Genomic DNA, 20,334 nt, shown 5'->3' with positions numbered 1-20,334 from the left:
AGGGAGGGAGGGAGGGAGGGTATGTTTCAGCCTGCATTCAGATTCCAGCTTGGAGGGCAGATGGCATTTTTTCATCATGAGACTTTGTTGTGTTTTAGATCACTGTATTGCTGAGAAGAACTAGGTCATTCACAGGTGTTTATCAAAAAATATTGCTGTTAGGGGATAGCTAAATAGCTCAATGGATAGAGAGCCAGGCCTGGAGATGGAGTCCTGGGTTCAAATTTGACATCAGACACTGCCTAGCTATGTGATCCTGGGCAAGTCACTTAACCCCCATTTTCCTACCCCTTACTGCTCTTCTGCATTAGAATCAATACTTAATATTGATTCTAAGACAGAAGTGAGTGTATATAAATATATTTCTGTCACTGTATATAATGTTTTTCTGGCTTTATTTACTTTTCTCCTTTAGATCAAATATAAAATCCAAATATAAAATATAAAAATGTTTGACATTTATAACTGATCCACTCCCACCTTTCCAATGTGACACCTCATTCCCCTCCAATAATGTACTCTATGATCTAGCAACATTGCTATGCCTAGCAGTCCCCCCTAACCCCTAATTCTCCATCTCTCCACTCTGATAATTTTCACTGGATGTCCTCCACACCTCATCCCCATGTCCTGGTTTTACTGGCTTCCTTCAAATTCCAACTAAAATCCTACCTTCTACAGGAAGCCTTTCACAATCCCTCTTTATTCTAGAGCTTTCTCTCTGTTAACTATTTCCTGTTTTTCATATATATAACTTATTTCTACATAGATGTTTATAAGTTGCCTACCCCATTATTAGTCCCTCCTTAAGGCAGAGACCAAATTCCCTCTTCTTTGTATCCCCATCTCTTATCACTTAATAGGTGCTTAATAAAGACTAGTTTACTAGATTGACACACAAAATGCTGCAAAATTACATAGCAGAAACACACACAAAAAAATCTGCCTTCTACTACTTGGCAGAGGTAGAGGAGCCATTGGTACAGGACGTTGCATGTGTTGTCAGGTTTTTTTTAATGTACTTATAAGTTTGCTGATTTTTTTTCCTTTTTTGGGGGTGGGGAGAGGAGTTGTTTGTTTTAAACCTTTACCTTCTGTCTTGTTATCAATACAAAGTACTGATTCCAAGGCAGAAAAGAGGTAAGGACTAGGCAATTGGGTTTAGGTGACTGGCCCAGGGTCATCCAGCTAGGAAGTGCCTGAGGTCACATTTTAATCCAGGCCCGGTTCTCTGTCTACTGAGCCACCCAACTGCCCCACTCTTTTTTTCTTTTTTTTAGAAAGCAGTTCTTTGGTATATGGAGTGATTCTTTGGAGGAGTAATAACACAAAAGGAAATGTAGACTATATAAAAACAAAGACTTCAATAAAAATTTCTTTATAAAAATAAGAAGTTAGCTTAACAAAAAGCTGAAAACTCCTTGAATTTTTATCTAGCACTCTAATAACTGTTTATGCAAAGGCAAAATAACACTTTAATGTAAGCAAAAAAGTATCTTGGGTGCCATTTTAAACTTCCTTTTCATACTTCAAAAAAAACGAGAACAAAAACAAATCAAACCAATGTATCTACTCAAGGGTTAGAGAAGACAAATTCATTTTTTACTGTGTCATGCTGATTCCCAGTGGGATGAAAGCCAATGACAGTCCAATTAACAGCACCAACAAGAAGAAAAAATTAGAATTGGATGCTCTGAAAGGCCTGGTGGAGGGTCTACAGGTATACATCAGGCTGATCTGGAGAAAGAGAAAAGAAGAAGAAAAAAAAGAGACCTCTAATTTAGCTTCTTTCTAATATCTCTCAAACAAAAACAAGAATGACTGGTTTAAGAGCCAAACTTCTCCTTATCTCACCCTATCTTCGGTCCCCAATTGGCATTTTTTTCTTTCTTTTTTTTAACTCTTAAAATTAATGTTGTGTATTGGTTCCAAGGCAGAAGAGAGAAAAGGCCTAGGCAACTCGATTTAAGTGACTTGCCCAGGGTCACACAGCTAGGAAGTGTCTGAGGCCACATTTGAATCCAGGACCTCCCATCTTCAGGCTGAGTCCTCTATCCACTGAGTTGGCTAGGTGCCCTGATATTTTATTTTAGAAAAATTCTCCCCTCTATTTTCCCACCTTTATTCCCCATAGCCCTATGTAGTTTTGTTTTGTTTTTTAAATCCTTACCTTCTGTCCTAATACCAATTCTAAGACAGAAAAATGGCAAGAGCTAGGCAATCAGGGTCAAGTAACTTGCCCTGAGTCACACAGCTAGGAAATGTTCAAAATCCTGTTACAAATGTTGTCTTAGTGAAAAGCAGAATATGGGGAATTTCTAGAATACTGAGCTTAAAGTCAGGAAGACCCAGGGACAAACTCTACCTCTGACACTTATTGGCTGTATGACTATGAACAAGTTAACACCTCAAGCAACTCTGTAAGATTTCTCAACTAAGTCACAGGTCATGTTGTTCTAATTATCTATAATTGGTGAGGGGAATTTATATATGATCTGTAATTGGTAGAGGGAGTTCACATACTGGAAGTTCCCTGACACTAGGGAATTTCATTCAATTAATATTTATTAAGCACCTACTATATACCAGGCACTGTGCTAAGTGCTGGGGATACAAAAAGTTAAAATGTAGTCCCTGCCCTCAAGGACCTCACAATCTAATGGAATAAGGGGATATAAGCATTTATTAATCATCTACTCCATGGGCCAAAAACTGTACTATAATCTTGTTTGATCCTCACTCCAACCCTGTGACATAGGCATCATTATCCCCATTTTACAATTGAGGAAACTGAGGCAAATAAAGGTTAAGTGATTTGCCCACAATTAACCCCCATAACTAAAGAGACTATGTTCACAGATTTTGGGAGCTGGACAGGCTCTTAGAGGTTATCTAATCCACCCTCACTACATTTCACAATACTGTGGTTCAGAGAGTTTAAATAACTTGCCCAAGGTCACATAGGTGGTAAGAAGCTAGGAGTCGGGATTTGAACCCAATTCTTCTGATTCCAAATCCAATCCTATTCAAGTACTTTTCTCAGGAATCCCTTCCATAATCCTAAGAGAGAGATCAGGGTAACAGTTACTCAGTTATATCTACTTAAGATTCCAAAGCAAAGAAAAGGTTATTCCTTCGGCACAGAGCCGATATCGATCGGATCCTATTGTCAACCCACCAACTCTTCAACTGAGGCAGAGATCACCTCATCCCGATGGCGTTTATTAGCCCAATTGCTCAGGTAGCTACACGACTGAAATTGTACTGCTCACTTCCCAGAGCTCCTGAGATATCAACAGAGGAGGGCTTATTTGCATGGAATCTTTTGCAATTTAGACAGCAATTTTTTTTTAAGCCTCAAAAGGCCACCTTAAATCAATATAAGGACTCCCAGTATGGAAACTCCCTCAGTTACACAGACCAGAAATTCCTGTGAAACTTAAGAGTTGCTTGGGGATATTGAGATGTCCATCTTGCCCATGCCCACAAAACTGGTATTCATCAGAGGTAAAGCTTGAACCTCAGTCTTCCTAAATCCAAATCTGCCTGTCTATCCACTATGGCAGTTTTTCTCTCATCTATATACTCTATGATGGGATGGTGCCTTCAAAGTTCATCTCAAATGGTTACCTCCTATATTAGATTTTTCTTAAATCCTCTGCCATTAAGTAGTCCACAAATTATTCTATAATGGGGCACCTAGGCAGCACAGGGGAGAGAGCACCAGGCTTAGAGTCTGGAGGTCCTGAATTCAAATCTGGCCTCAGACACTTCCTAGCTTGTGACCCTGGGAAAGTTACTTACCCCCCATTGCCTAGTCCTTACTGCTCTTCTATCTTAGAATTGAAACTAAGATCAAAGAGAAGGGCCTATTTTATTTTTGTTTTCAATTTTTTAAAAGATTAAAATTTTTTTTTCCCATGGTTACATGATTCTTGTTGTCTTCCTCCCTTCTTCCTTCCCCTCTCCCAGAGTTGACAAGCAACTCCTCTGGGTTATATATGTATTATCACTCAAAACCTATGAAGAGAAGATATGAAAAAAACTATTTTGTATTTATCTCATATGTATGTGTGTGTGTCATTTCCCTCAATAAAGCATGAACTATTTGTGTTGTTTGCATCCAGGGCAGTGCCTGGCACCCATTTTGCCCACCTTTGCCCACCATTTTTAAGGCCCTCTCATTTCTGCCATTACCTCTTTCACATAAAAGATGATAATGAATTTCACAGTTGCAATTGCAGGGAGAAGAGGAGAGAAAAAAGATCCAATCCAGCAGATGGTCTGCCCATAAACGATGCCCAGGACATTATCAGGAATGGCAAATTCTTGTTGTCCCCAACACCGAATCAACTTCCAATTAGAACAATGGGTCACCAATAACCTAAAAGTAAATGTGAGAATGAAGAGATAATAGAATACTAAGTACTACGTGAAGTGCTGGATATATAAATACAAGGAAAGAAGGAAATAAACAGGGTAGCTGGCTAACTCAGTGAATATAGCACCAGGCCTGGAGCAGGTTAAGACCTGGGTTTAAATCTGGGCTCAGACACTCCCTAGATATGTGACCCCAAGAGAGTCACTTAACCCTTATTGCCCAGTCCTTACTGCTCTTTTGCCTTGGAACCAATACATAGTATTGATTCTAAGATAGAAGGTAAGGGTTTAAAATTTTCTTTTTTCTTCCTCTCTTTTCCCTCCATATCACTATCTTCTTAAATAGGCATCAAAACTTCATAGAAACCTATATGAGTTGGGAAATGGGGAAAATTGAAGGGGAAAATTTTTCCAAAAAAATTTCAAAAGGGAAAAATTCCTCTTGAAGGAATACGATATGTGCTAAATACATATCAAACCATAATTACACATCACCTTCCAAATATTATTTAGAAGTTCTGTGCAAGGGTGCTATCATAGATGTGTTTCTGAAAAGTCATACAAAAATTTAATTTAAAGCATCAAATCACATTTTAAATGTATTAGAACTTGTTACTTATTTAGAAACTTATGAATTTTTATTTGGTAAAATAAAAGATTTGAAAAACCATCCCCTGATTTTTCCATTTTGTGGAGGGAGTAGAGTATAAAAGCTTGTAGGAACAATGTTACAAATGGAATGGTAGAGGCTCAGGGCTTATGAATATAGGCAAAAGCATGTTTACAAGAGAAGCTATAGAGTGTATTCCCTCACTCTTACTCTTGCTCATTTGTGTTTTACTATCAAGATAAAAATGAAAAGAAGCCCACAGCTCAGGGGGCTTTCCTAGGTAAGCCTTGGCCTTTGTAATAATCATTGTATCTGCTCCCACTCAGGTTCAGACTCCCCTTCTTGAATTAATTTGAAAAGAAGGGAAGGAAATGGATGGAGTAGAGAAAATACTGGCTGTCAGGCCTTTTGCCCATCTTATATATGGTCCAGGAAGTTCTCCGGCCAGATATGAATAGCTCTAACTTTAAGTCAATGGCAAAAGATCTTTTAAGAGCCTTTTAAAAAGTTCTCAGTGAATCTCATTTGACCTAAGACTAGAAATCAGTACCCTAGGGCAATGATGGCGAACCTGTGGCACAGGTGCCAAAGAAGACATGCAGAGAGTTCTCTGTGGGCATGTAGCCACCCCCCACCCCAGCCCAGTGTGTTACTAGAAAGGCATATGGACTTGGGTGGAGCTGCTCCCCTTCCCTCTCCACTGCTCTTGCAATCCTTTTTTCATATCTCTAGCCAATCTGCCCAGCAGTCTAATGGGAGCACATGGTGGGGAAGATGGGTGGCTCATAGGATGCAGAGCTGGAGGGGAGCAGAGAGCTCTTTGACCATTTCCCTCCCCCTCTCTACACTGGCTGAGGACATTCCTTATTTCACTGGCCCCTCCATCCAGCAGCCCAATGGGAGAGCTTTCTCCCTCCCCTGTGTGGGGTAAGTGAGGGCAGGATGGGGTGCACCTGGCACTTTGTGGGGGAGACGGGGGCATTCTGTCTCCAAAAGGTTCATCATTGCTGCCCTAGGGCAATATGATTATTTTCTGTACACTAACCCCCAACCCTCATATGTATATTTATATGTATATACATACATATATAGACATATACTTTGAAAACTGAAAAATTCATCTGGATCTTAGACAAAACAAAGTTGTAGAATGCTGGTATATTATTATAACAACAACAAGAACATTATTTATGTAGTGCTTTAAGGTTTGCAAAGTACTTTATGAATATTTCCTTTGATTTTTGCAGAAATTCTGGAAGGCACATGCTATTGACTCCCATTTTACAGATGAGAACACTGAGGCTGACAGTGGTTGAATGTCCTGTCCAGGGTCACATAGCTACTATGCAACTGAGGCAGGACTTGAACTCAGATTTTCCTGGCTCCAATCTCAATTCTCTAACCACTGTGTCCCTTAGCTATCTCTATATACATTGACACATATATTCCTCCACAAATAAGTGTATATATACACACACATTCCTATCTTTATATACATATGCACATATTTATATTTATATATATTTAATATTTTTGATAGTTTTATGGATCCATGGCATATTCCATTTGGTTGATTTCTCCATCAATCAAAGGCCATATCTTCTCTTCTATGATTTTATCCTTAGGGATATATAGCCCTGTGAATTCATTGGTACAAAGAACTCCCAGATAAAGAAACTCCCTCTACCAATGCAGGCCAGCACCATCTCTGCAATTGCCTAGGACACTGAAAAGTTAAATGACCTTCACAAAGTCACACAATGAGTATGTAGGCAGGGTAGGCCTTGAACCCAGGTATTCCTGGCTTTTAGTCCAGCTTTCTAATCATTATACTGTACTGCTATTTCTCATTCTATCCTTCACTTTCCAGCCGAATAGGTCTTCTCACTGGAAAATTGTACTCTACCGTAGTTCCGTGGAAGGTGAAAGGCATTATTTTGCTTTATCTTACCAAATTGGCCTTCTCTGTATTTCTTGGCTGTTTTCACACCCCTCTCTACATTCTCTTCCTCCATTAGAAGAGAAACTTCTGGAAGGCAGAGATTGTTGTCTGTTTTTATTTGTATTCCTTAGCACTTAGCACAATGTGTGGCACAGAGCAAATGCTTTATTAATGCTCTACCTGTCCAAATATTTATATAAATCCTCTAGAGGAAGGGATCTTAACCTGGGGTCCATGAATTTGTGTTTTAAAATATTTTAATAAATGTATTTCAATATAATTGATTTGCTTTGTAATCCTGTGCATTTTATTTTATGAATTTAAAAACATTCTGAAGAGCAGTCAATAGGCTTCACTAGTCATCCACAAAATTAAAAAAAAAAAAAGTCAAGAGCCCCTGCTCTGAAAGATAGAGACTAGAGATCATCTTCTGCTTTTTTTTTTTTTTAAACCCTTACCTTCCGTCTTGGAGTCAATACTGTGTTTGGCTCCAAGGCAGAAGAGTGGTAAGGGTAGGCAATGGGGGTCAAGTGACTTGCCCAGAGTCACACAGCTGGGAAGTGTCTGAGGCTAGATTTGAACCTAGGACCTCCTGTCTTCCTGTCTCTAGGCCTGTCTCTCAATTCACTGAGCTACCTAGCTGCCCCCCCACCCAGCTCTGCTTATTTTGATATTTTGTGTTGGATATGAACTGACAGTTTTCAGATGATGAAATCAAAGCCATATATAAGTATATGAAAAAATGCTCTAAGTCACTACTGATTAAAGAAATGAAAATCAAAATAACTCTGAGAATCTCACAAACATCAGACTGACTAAAATGATAAAAGGGCAACATGACAAATTTTGGAGGGAATGTGGAAAAATGGAGACACTAATACATTGTTGGTAGAACTGTGAAGTGATCCAACCATTTGGAGAATGATTTGGAATTACACCCAGAGAGTTCTAAAACTGTGTATCCCCTTAGACCCAGCATTACAATTGCTGGGTCTATTTCCCATGGAGATCAGGGGAAAAAGGAAAAGAACCTATATGCTTCAAAATATTTATAGCAGTTCTCTTTATGAAGGTAAAGAACTAGAAATTGAGGGGCTGCCCATCAACTAGGAATGGTTAAACAAACTGTGGCATATGACTTTGATAGAATACTACTTCCCCATAAGAAATGATGACCAGATTAATCTTTTTTAAAACCTGGAAGGGACTACATGAGATAATGAAAAGTGAAATGAGTAGAAACAAAAGAACATTATATAAAGCTACAGATTAAATATCTGAAGAATAATTTGTGAACTTTCACCTCCAGAGAATGAATTGAAAAGTGAAAACATGAAAGACATAATCTATATATAAAGATCTGTTTGCTTTTCTATGGTGCTGGGAGCAGAGAGAGGGGATGAGATATTTGGAAGTAAATTCTATTAATAAAAAATAGGATAAAATAAAAATTTTATGTTGGATAAAATGTTAGTGGGATAAATAATTAGACAGTAGATAAAATAGTGGCTAACAATGCAAGTCTCAAGCTATCTACAATCCCTTGGTCTCACTATCTAACCAGTCCTACCATTATGTCTGGCTCTACACGTCTCTGATAATGTCTTTGATGTCATCCTCACTTAGATGGCATCTTTGAAATGTACCTTTATAGGAACAACATACATATTTTTACATATAAGAAATGTTACCACAGCCAGAGAAATATAATAATATTTGAAAAAATATATGCTATTATGTAAATATATGAAATATATTCAAAATAAATATAACATATACGAATATATAGAAATAATAACATAATAATATATGAGAAATGTTTGGATATAGTCTACATGAATAAAACAATTATATGTATAGAAATATAATAATAAGAAAACATCGTTAAAAAGAAATATATATTTTATAAAGACCATGTAATTCTAATATTATATAAGGAAATATAACTATATAATACATGAAATAAATATAGTCTATATAAATATAACTATATGTAAGAAAATAGGTTATATAGAAATAACTGCATATAATCATTTATAGGAAATAAATTTTGATAGTTTATAAATATAATAAACATAAAACTATATAGAAATATATAAATATAACAAGAATATAATAAGTACAATTGTATAGAAATATAATATATAATATATAAGCTGCATATATATTATGTACATAATATATAAAGTATATTTTATATGGATATGAAACAATATGTAAGAAAATATACACTATTACATTGAAATATAACTCTATATAACATAATAAATATTTTTGTCAATATAAATATAACAATAAGAAAAATATATTACATATAAAAATATAACTATAACACCATATAAGAAATATATTTTGATACAATCTATATAAAGTTGACTATTGGAAAAGAGTACTTACACTGTAGCAATTGAAACCTTGCTAACATGATCCTGATGGACCCTAATTTTATTTGCTTGTCTCATTGCCACCACTAGATTATAAGATTCTTGAGCTAGTTGTATCTTATCTCTTTAATCTTCCTTGACATCTAGCATATATACATAGATACATGCACATAGATTGCAAAAGAGAAAGTGCTTAATACATGTTTGTTCAAAACAAATTTTAAAGAATTAAGAACCCTAATCAATAAAATGAGCAATTGGGATTCCAGAGAACCCCAATGATGAAGCAGGCTCTTACCTCCTAACAGAGAAGTGATGGCCTCTGGGTACAGAATGAGACACATATTTTTAGTCATAGATAACAAGAAACAAAATGTTTGAAGTATAAATGAGTAGATGACAAAAGCTACAGTTTTGGGTAAGAACATTACTCATACTTACTTTCTAGGAAATTCAATGAATATAGTCACGGCAAGATTGATGATCAGATCAAAGATCATCAGCTTATACATTTCCTGTCCAACTTGATTTTCCCAGCACTGAAACCAAAAAGAATAAAAAAAAAAATCCCATTCTTATTGGGTCACAAAATCCAGATCTTGAGTCTTGCAATATCCTGCTCCACCTACTCTGTTAAAGGCACTCCCTACTTATACAGAGTTATCCTGACCACATACTAGGCATTTTCAGCCCCTCTACACAGTTTTATTGGGTGCTGCTTCACTACTTACTCCTTCTGGGTACACACATTCTTGTCTCCATTTATGAGACCTATTCTGGTCTTTGGTAGTCGTTATAACAAATAGCCAATGGCCTGCAAAGCTTTTAGCTCAGCAATGATATTCATTCTTTTCTTCTGGTCTTGTGCCTGGTATTTTGATTCCATCACCTTCTACCCAGGGTTCCTTTCTCTGTGTTCCCTAACCCTTTCAGATTCTGGACTTGCTTCAGACACAATAGTTATATAACCATGAATAATCAATTAGACTTCTGGATTTCATTTCTTTATTACACTTTTATAAAATAAAGTTGATAATACCTGTGCCATTTATCTGAGTGCCAGAAAGGGAAAAGATGGATGTATTGTGGTTTCCCTCCACCAAGGGGGTATTATGAGGGCTGGGAAGTACCGAGGGAACCAACTTGGCAGAATAATATGAAAGATCAGAGATCAAGGATAGATTGATAATTGCCACTGAGTAGAATAGTTGGATTGGGAAGTGAAGGGCAGATTAAGAAGCGGTGTAGAGTAGAAGAGAGAGAGCTAATTTTATTCCTAGTTGGTGAAGATTTACTGTACTAATGTAAAGCTTTACTTTAAATTTACTGTAAAAGAGACATCATGGCATAGTGGATAGAAAGCCAGTCTCAATGCCAGGAAGTCTTGGGTTCAAGTTCTTTCTCTGACACATCCTGGCTATGTGTGATCCTAGACAAGTCACTTAATCTCTTAGTACTCTTCTAAACCAATTGTCTAAGGCTTCAAGTTGCAAGAAAGGTGAAGAAAGCATTCTATAAACCTTACAGTGATACATAAATGTTATTATTAGCTGTCTACATCTACACTTCTTTATCTTCTGTGCCTAGGCTGATATCTAGTCCTCTGCTCTGGTTTTGACCACCGACTTCCCCAAGTTAAGAGTACCTGCCAGGCATCCTCCTGTCAATCTGAGCACCAAAGTCCTGTCCAACCCTGTCCTGTGTGGTCTCCCAAGTCCTCATATGACAACTTTAGAGAACCATCTAATGAAGGCTCTGTAGTTTGTAGTTCTGCGAGAATTGTCCCAAAACCCAACCTCCTTCACTGCCAATGTCATTTGTTTGTGAGATTAAATGCTTTAATTTTTTAAACCCATACCTTCTGTCTTAGAAGCAATACTGTGTATTGGTTCTAAGGCAGAAGAGAGGTAAGGGCTAGGCAATGGAGGTTAAGTGACTTGCCCAGGGTCACACAGCTAGGAAGTGTTTGAGCCCAGATTTGAACCCAGGACATCCTGTCTTTGAGCCTGGCTTCCAATCTACTGAGCCATCTGCCTACTCCCAGATTAAGCTCTTAAATACAGAAAACTAGTATGTAGATAGGATACAATAAAGGGCTAAAAAGAAATGAATCCCTGAGTCAATCACAGTTCCATGGAAAAGAACCCACTGAGTAATAAATTAAGGCTGAAAAATCCTATTAATCATCAAATGACTCATTACATTATTGCAAATTTTCATATTTCAGAAGCAATGAGGAAATGATTCCAGGATAGAGGCCTGACCCAATATACCCCAAGATATACACCAGAAACTACTATCACCTGAAAAATCTATCCAAGCAATCCTTTAAATCAATAGAGGTTTTTTGATGCTTTTAAACAGTGGAAACTTCAACATAAATTTCTTTTGATCTAGGAGGGGTCTGGGGGAATGAATGGAAGCTACTGCTTCAGTCAGGCTGAAGGTTAGGCTTGAACTCTAGTTTTTAGGTGGTAGGAATGGGAAGAGGAGAAGATAGCTGGATTTCTGTGGGTACAGTTCCTTGAAACCTTGAAATAAATCTATCCTTGCTTGAGGTGATATACTTAAAAGCATCCCCACTTCATTTAGCCTTATCCATAAATCTATCACTGTGGAATCCACAGTTTACCCAGCGCAGTAATGAAATGAGGTCAGCCAGCTTAATCTAAATTCAAAATAGATCTTATACCAGTGATGGCAAATTTGTGGCACACATGTCAAAAAGGGTACACAGAGCCCTCACTGTGGGCATGCCTGCAGTTGCCCACGAGAGTTCATTACTAGAAAGTCAGAGGAATTCAGGTGGAGCTGTTCTCCTTCCCCTCTCCATTCCTCACTTCACCTGCCCCTCTGCCCAGTAGCCCAATGAGAGTGCTTCCCCCCTCCCATCTGGGGTAAAGTGCTGGGATGGAGGGCTTGGCTCACATTCTGCATGAGGGTACAGTGCAGATGGCAGTTTGTTGAATCCTGGGGTAGGGTGGGAGAGGAGCTAAGTTTAAGGGGAGCATAGCTCATAGTGGGGGACATAGTTGGAGGGGAGCACAGCTGAAGAGGAGCAGAGTGCTGGGGTCATTCTCTTCCTTTCCACATGCTCCTCTGCCTAGCAACCCAATGGGAGTACTTCCTCTTTTTCCTGTCTGGGGTAAGGGAGGCAGGTAGGGGTCTAGGTGAGAGGGGTGGGGGACAACACTCCGTCTCTGGGGGGCTGGGCATGGCACTCACTCTGGGGGTGGGGTGGGGGCAGGGCCCAAAACTCTGTCTCTAAAAGGTTCACCATCACTCTCTTATACAGATCCTGTTGGGTTGGCAAACAACTGATATGTCTCAAAAACATTTGAATAGTCAACTGGACTTACCGGATAGAGTTTGTGGTTATAGCCACAGATTCGGCAATCCTCATTGTCACAATAGGTTATTTTGGACCCCAAGGTAAGCACAAGCACACAAATGGTAGCCAATCGCATGAAGACACACCTATGTAGGATGAAAAAGAAGAAGAAAGAGAGGAGGAAGAGGGATAATCGATCAGGATATATTTTGCCCATGCAATTTGTTAGTACTTACAGCTAAAGGTATAATAGACAAAAAAGGGGGAGAGGGAGAAATATGCTTTCCTCAAATAACTCTGTTGCTTTTCCCACAAAAAGGGGAAAAATTGGAAAAATATCAAACATATCCCTCTCTCAAAATTCCCATTTTAAGAAGTCTTTATCTCCAAATGTGCCAAACATTATGATTCCTGGGAAAATGTAAGATGTAGAGATAGTTATAGCAAGAGATATGCACCTGTAGGGATATATATATTAAAATGTATATATGAAACATAGGTACTTGTTTGCTAATATACTGAATTATAAATATATGTTCATGCCTGCACACACATAATTAATAAAATGATTCTTTTCTGATAAAAGAGCAACAGAAAGATATTTGTGTACTTGAATTAAAAAAAATTTTTTTTTCTTTGTTCTAAAACCTCACCTCTACCTTATCTTTTAGTAACAATTCTAACACAGAAGTGTACTAAAGGCTAGGCAATCAGAGTTAAGTGACTTGACCAGAATCACAAAGCTAGGGAGTATCTGAGGCCAAATTGGAACCCAGGACCTTCCAACTCTAGGACTGGCACTCTGTTAGACCACCTAACTGCCCTCTGGCTACTCTTTTTTTTAAACCTTTCACTTCTGTCTTAGAATTGATATCAGTACCAAGGCAGAAGAATGGTAAGGGCTAGGCAATTAGAATTAAGTGACTTGCCCAGGGTCACACAGCTAGAAAGAAGCCAGATCTGAGCCAAGGCCATCCTGGCTCCAGGCCCTGGCTCTCTATCCACTGAGCAACCTAGCTGCCTCCTTGACAACTGTTGTCTGATATTTTAGGATTCAGTTTCTCCCTCTCTTCCTTCTCCCTCTCTCTAAAGCAGCAAATAGTCTGATATAGGTTATACCAGCACTTTCACACAATACATATTTCTATACTACTTGTCTCATGATAAAAGAAACATATCAGGGTAACTAGGTGGCTCAGTGGATTGAGAGCCAGGCTTAGAGATGGGAGGTCCTGAATTCAAATCTGGCCTCTTACTAACTGTGTGACCCTGGGCAAGTCACTTAACCCTCACTGCTTAGCCCTTACTGCTCTTCTGCTTTGGAACCAATACATAGTATTAATTCTAAGATAGAAGTAAGTGTTTAAAAAATAATAAAAAGATACATATTACAATATACTCTTTAAAAAACTATTTTGTATCCATTTGTGTGTGTGTGTGTGTGTGTGTGTGTGTGTGTACGCGCACACATGTATCTGCCCTCTGAGGGCAGTATTATTTAGTTTTTTGTCTTTGCATTATCAGAGCCTAGCATAGTGTGTCACAAATAGCAGATGCTTACTAAGTACTTGTTGAAATGAATTTGGGTCCTGTGCCTCTAAGATGTCTGGCCCCAAGAGGGCAGTGAGGTGGTTCAGTGGTCAGAGAGCCAGGTCTGGAAACAGGAGGTCCTGGATTCAAATCTGTCCTCGGACACTTCCTAGCTATGTGACCCTGGACAAATCACTTAACCTCCACTGCTTGGCCTTTGCTGCTTTTCTGTGTTGGGGACAATATTTAGTATCAATTCTAACACAGAAGTATGGGTTGGCTTTTTTTGTTTTTTAAAGAAGTCTGGCCCCAAGTGTGCTACTGCTAACTACTGCTATAGGGAGATGGTAGGCCATCCTCCAGGTCTCTGAAAGAAAAAGTCGAGGGTTTAATTTCTTCCTTTTCCATTCCTTCCCCTCCATCATGATGCTCAGAGCAGCAAACAGAAATAGAAAGAAAAAGAAAGCAATCATATCCACGAACTGTAAACTCCTTAAGGGCAAAAACTGAGTCTTAGTTATTTTTTTTAGCCACCTCTGTATTTTCTTTCCCCTCCAGCTCCAGCAAAACATCACATAGTACAGTAGCCTGCCCATTGGGGTAAGTGCTTGACAAATGGTCTTTGAATAAAATGGACAATCAGAGTGATTTAGGTAGCACCTAAAGGCTAGCAAAGAAGTGGCTCAACTAAGTTATCCCTTACCTAAGAAGAGTTAATCTGATCTCAAAGGCTGGTGAATAATCTTCATAGTGAATGATCCTGGAGAAGATGATGGGGGTGATAAAGTTGGCCATTGTAATCACAATGGAGGGAAGATAAAGGATGAGAAGATTCTCTCCAAAGACCATTTTGTTAATCTCCTAGGAAGGCAAAAGATTCCAATTTTGTCAATGAATGACTGCAAAACAGTATGGTTACAGAGACAGGTAGATGATACTGGGGGAAAAGTACCAGGCTGGGTTTCAGGAAGATCTGGGTTCAGATCTAGCCTCAGACGCTTCCTAGCTGGGTGACCTTGGACAAGTCACTTAACCCCCATTTGCCTAGCCTTTTGCCCTTCTGTGTTAAAATTCTAACTTTCTTTAGTAAGGGTTCAAAAACAAACAAAAAAATTAGTGTAGTCACAGAATTAATGAAAGCCTGAGCCAGAGAGACTTTAAATAGCATTTAGTTCAATGTTTTAATATTATAAGGAAACTGAGGCTCATAGTGGTGCCCCAAGTCACCCAGCCACCCATTTAGGCTTCACTAATGAACTGCTCTCTATACACATGAAACTGTTTCTAGTGACCCAGATTTCCACATCACAGGTATCACTGGACCAAAAAGAATTCTGAGACGTCTTCTACTTTCCATTTTTTTTTAAACCCTTACCTTCCATCTTGGAGTCAATTCTGTGTATTGGCTCCAAGGTAGAAGAGTGGCAAGGGTAGGCAATGGGGGTCAAGTGACTTGCCCAGGGTCACACAGCTAGGAAGTGTCTGAGGCTAGATTTGAACCTAGGACCTCCTGTCTCTAGGCCTGACTCTCAAACCACTGAGCTACCCAGCTCCCCCCTCCATTCATTTTTACAAAGGGTCTGTTTGCCTAATGTACCATATATTGAAAGCTTTTCATTTTGCATGATATAATCTCATTATTTATCTTATTCCTCTCTTCTGGAAGTGCTCCAGATATCTACCTATGCCCCAGCTCAAGTCTCACAGCAGCCTGGGAATTCACATAGTAAAAATCCCCTCATCTATGGATGGTTCCTCAGAGGCATCTAGGGAGCTCAGTGGATAGAGAAAATAAAGATTTTTTTAAAAGTCCAAGTCCTGTTACTTGAATTCTTTGGATTATGCTTTAAATTTAGAGAAAAGAAAGTTACTTACTTTTTTCATGTGTTCTTGGGAAAATACAGTTGCTACATAAATTGAATAAAAGCAGGATGCCAGGAAAGCTACAACCACAGTATTCAAAAGCAGCCTGAGAGAATAAATCCTTAAGGTTTCCTCTGGAGTCCTCTCAGCTATTTTTTGCCTTATTCTTTCTTCCTCCAAGTCTGTCTAAGGACCAAAAGAAATTCGTTCTTAAGAATATTGGATTCACAATAAGAAACATTTTATATGGAGAGTCCAAACCATACAACTTCCTTCCTTAAAGAATGACTTAATGGGGGCAGATAGGTGGCTCACGGATTGAGAGCCAGGTCTGGAGATAGGAGGATCTGAGTTCAAATCTGACCTCATATACTTCTTAGCTGCGTGACTCTGAGCAAGTCACTTAACCCCCACTGCCTAATCCTTACTACTTTTCTGCCTTGGAACCAGTATACAGTATAAGAAAAACAAGAGAGTGACTAAATGACGTATCAACTCCATGACTCCCACCACTCTCTAATGACCACGAATAGCCTTAGTCAAAGCTGAATCCTATATTTATTCCAAAATTAGTCAGCATAAATATGTTAACAAAATCATAATTCATGAGCCTACAGGAGTCAGTGCTTGCATTGAGGGTCCAGATATGTATTTATGTAACTCTAAGTAATTTTGCACATACTAATATCCTTATTCCTCGTGTTAGATACAAAGTTTGTCTCCTCATTAGAATCTGAGCTCCTCGAAGTCTTGAACCTGGTATCTTCTTTTTTTGAAGCTTCCTTCTTCATGGAGTCAAGTACTCTCCACTCACAATCCATGCACAATCAATGTTATTCTTAGATTATCTAAAGTTTGGATGGAGGAGTGTAAAGGGAAGGCTAAAGAAGTGAATTATGGGATATCTGATAGAGAGGCTCCAGTTATTGGCTGGCTGAATTTTCTTTTCTTTTTTTCAGGCAGAAGAGCAATAAGGGCTAGGCAAAAGAGATTAAATGACTTGCTCAGGGTCACACAGTGAAGAAGTGTCTGAAGTCAGATTTAACCCTAGAACCTCCTATCTCCAAGTCTGCTTTCTATCCACTGAGTCAACTATCTGCTCCAGGCTGGATATTTCTAAGTGTCTACATGATGTGGAAGGAAGGAAGCAAAGAAAAGAGTATCTCATACTTTTATTTCAATGAAGAGTAGAGAGCATAAACCCAAGGAAGATGAATGAGAAAGGGATGAGTTATAATGTAATAATCAGGTAATTCTTTGGCTCTGAGTGCCACTAGTGAGGCTATGCAACACCCAGGGAACTCAATTGCATGGATGAAGAGGAGAAAAGGCTACCTACCTCTGAATTAGATCTCTGGAACACTAATAATATGAGAACACAGCCAGAGGCAAAGCTACTCCCAAGAAGCTTCTAGAATATAAAAGCTCAAAGAAGTTAGCTCTCCCTTCTAGTTTCTCCCCTAGTTTGTATGACTAAGATATTTCTTCAGGCAACAGTCTAGAAAGGAGACTCAGAATTTACATTTACGTTGTCGTTCAATCATTTTCAGTCATGTCCAACTCTTGGTGACTCCATTTGGGGTTTTCTTGGCAAAGATTCTGGAGTGGTTGGCCATTCCCTCCTCATTTGGCATTTGAGGAAACTGAAACAATCAGGATTAAGTAATTTGCCAGTGGCCACACAGCAAGGAAGAATTTGAGGCCAGATTTGAACTCAGGAAGATAAGCCTTCCTGACTTTAAGCCTTACACTCTATCCACTGTGCCATCATCTAGTTGCCTCTTACATTTACAGAACAGACTCTAACTAGAAATGGATGTTCTTACCTCTGTGTATTACTGATCCACTCTGAAATCTGGTTAAACCTGTGAATCTCTTCTCAGAAATTTTAAAAATCTCAATTATAGGAAATTCTGAATTTCACTTAGAGATCAGTGAAAATAAAAATTCATCATCAATATGGGAACTAGCAATCTATTATTGTGAGACAATTGTCTCAAGCAAAGGTCAAAATTACTAAAAAAAAAATACAAGGACAAATATGAGATGAAGACACTCTGAGCAATTACAGATGCTCCAAACTGACTTGATGATTTAAATGAGTTATTTACTTTAAAGATAAGAAAAGGAATTAAAAATATATTTATTCTAAAAAAAAAAAGAAAAATTCAATATTATTTCCCATCCAAATTCACAGATCCCCTCTGAAATCTTTTTTTTTTAAACCCTTACCTTCGGTCTTGGAGTCAATACTGTGTATTGGTTCCAAGGCAGAAGAGTGGTAAGGGTAGGCAATAGGGGTCATGTGACTTGCCCAGGGTCACACAACTGGGAAGTGTCTGAGGCCAGATTTGAACCTAGGACCTCCCCTCTCTAGGCCTGGCTCTCAATCCACTGAGCTACCCAGCTGCCCCCTCCCCTCTGAAATTTTAACCACAAGTTAAGAACTCTATCCAAAATGAAAATACAACATTCCCATTCTAGAATTTAAAAGAATATTCCAGAAGAATATTTCTCCCTCCTTTCAGGATGGTTTTGTGCATCCCATTTTGTGCTTCTTGTCTCACACTTTCTAAGTAGTATATAGCTATGAAGGTGAACCTATAGCATGTAGAGACCTCTCTGGGCACTTGCACCAGAGTTACTTATTAGAAAGACAGTGACTCAGGCAGAGCTGCTCCCTTCCCCTCTCCCAGCAGCCCATTTGAAGCACTTACTCCCTCCTGAGCAGAGTGCTGGAGTCACTCCTCTCTCTTTTTCCCACTTGTCTGGGGGGGGGTGGATTTGGCACTCAGACTCTGGGTGTGTGGGGCACAACATGCAGTCTGGGGTGCTGGGATTGGGCATGGCACATGGTCTCTAAAAGGTTCACTATCACTGGTATATAGGAAATAGGAGGCTCATGGCAGAGAGGGGAGTGTTGAAGCATTTGAACAGTCACACAGTGTGGACATACCACTGCATGCTTTAATCTTGATGAAATCATTCTAAATATTAACAAGGGTAGTTTTGCAGAGAGAAAGAAAGGAGGGAGGAGGAAAAGGAAAGGGGGGAAGAGAGACAGAGAGAGAAAAGAAAAGGAGGAAGGAAAGGAAGGAAGGCAGGGCAGCTATTGTTATAAATAAAAGGGGTCCAAAGGAGATGTATAGATGTACAATGATGTTGATGTATCTATCTGTACTCTCCTCAGCTGCAGTTGATGGAGGAACACCAACTCCGATCACCCTTGACTGCTGCTGTAATTTATCCCTTTCTCTCTAACAGTTGCCCAGGAAGGACCCTTGAGAGGTTAGATAGATGGTTAATTTATCCAGGTCCAACCTGGGGTTGGATAGATTAGTACTGGGCTATTGATTTGCCTTGGATAATGTTTAGGATCTGACTGCGTTTGACTCCCTTCCCAAAGCCTGTGATTTAAAGACTACTTAGGACAGCTCTTGTTGTTGAAATCTCTTTATCTATACTCAGGGAAAGGATAACAAGGACAAGGATTGGGGATCGGAGACCCTATTGATCTATTATCTATAAACTAGTTGACAATCAGGACTGGAGGCTATTGATCAGGTGGAAGCTGGAGATTTGCTCACTCCCCTACCTCTGGCCACAGCCAAGCCAGAGAATAGGGAAGCTACTGATGCAGCTGTATTGATGATCTTATTCTCTCAGCTTTCTCACTACCAGTGTTGGTGATGCACTAGCTCTCACAGTCTATCAGAAAATATTCAGAGTTATTCCTGCCCTCTTCTTCATAGACCTCCCTGCCACCCTTCATCACCCACTCAGAGATTTCCCAGTCCAGAGACTCATGTCCAGAGACCTCCAGAGAGAGACCTCTTTCAAAGTGGTTGTCAGGGGTATTTATACTGTGATTATAAATACCAACTGATGTTTGCCCCTGGCTCACAGCACCTGGGAGCATCCTGAGTCTTCCAATTGCCATTCTTGTCAGTCAAGGTAGCATCCATCACTTCCTAGATTATAAATATAACACTATGCTATATTGGTCTTACTTGCATGTTCTAGTATCTGGTTGGGGCTTTGAATAGTTAGTACTTAAGCCTCTTAAGTGTTGTTGGCTGTTTTGTTTTGCCATGGGTGGTGGTGGTGGCAGTGTTTTGTATAGCTAGCATCACTTCTTTTTCCTATATGTTTCCTCCCTCAATCCAGTGTTTTGGTTTGCTGTACCTAGAATAATTACTGTGAAAAACACTGGCCCTTGTTCCTTCTGCCCCTCCCAACACCCTCCCACTACTCCCATCTGAAATCTGAAATTGATTTAACCTTTCAGGAACCC

The 20,334-nt window shown here is 39.1% G+C and overlaps 1 protein-coding gene across 1 annotated transcript in view; it reads right to left on the bottom strand.

Moving 5' to 3' along the window:
* Positions 1-20,334, bottom strand: part of TMC7 (transmembrane channel like 7) — a 74,696-nt gene that overhangs the window by 14,479 nt on the left and 39,883 nt on the right. The window contains exons 8-13 of the mRNA XM_044679063.1: positions 16,053-16,226; positions 14,881-15,038; positions 12,676-12,793; positions 9,758-9,855; positions 4,198-4,384; positions 1,607-1,737 (exon numbers count right to left, since the gene is read on the bottom strand). Of these exons, the coding sequence (XP_044534998.1) occupies positions 1,607-1,737; positions 4,198-4,384; positions 9,758-9,855; positions 12,676-12,793; positions 14,881-15,038; positions 16,053-16,226 (866 nt within the window). The remainder of the gene's footprint in view (positions 1-1,606; positions 1,738-4,197; positions 4,385-9,757; positions 9,856-12,675; positions 12,794-14,880; positions 15,039-16,052; positions 16,227-20,334) is intronic.

This window comes from Gracilinanus agilis, chromosome 1, assembly GCF_016433145.1.
Source record: "Gracilinanus agilis isolate LMUSP501 chromosome 1, AgileGrace, whole genome shotgun sequence".
Taxonomy (NCBI): Eukaryota; Metazoa; Chordata; class Mammalia; order Didelphimorphia; family Didelphidae; genus Gracilinanus; species Gracilinanus agilis.
The sequence above is the reverse complement of the archived record's forward strand: the minus strand, read 5'-3'. Positions and strand labels throughout refer to the sequence as shown.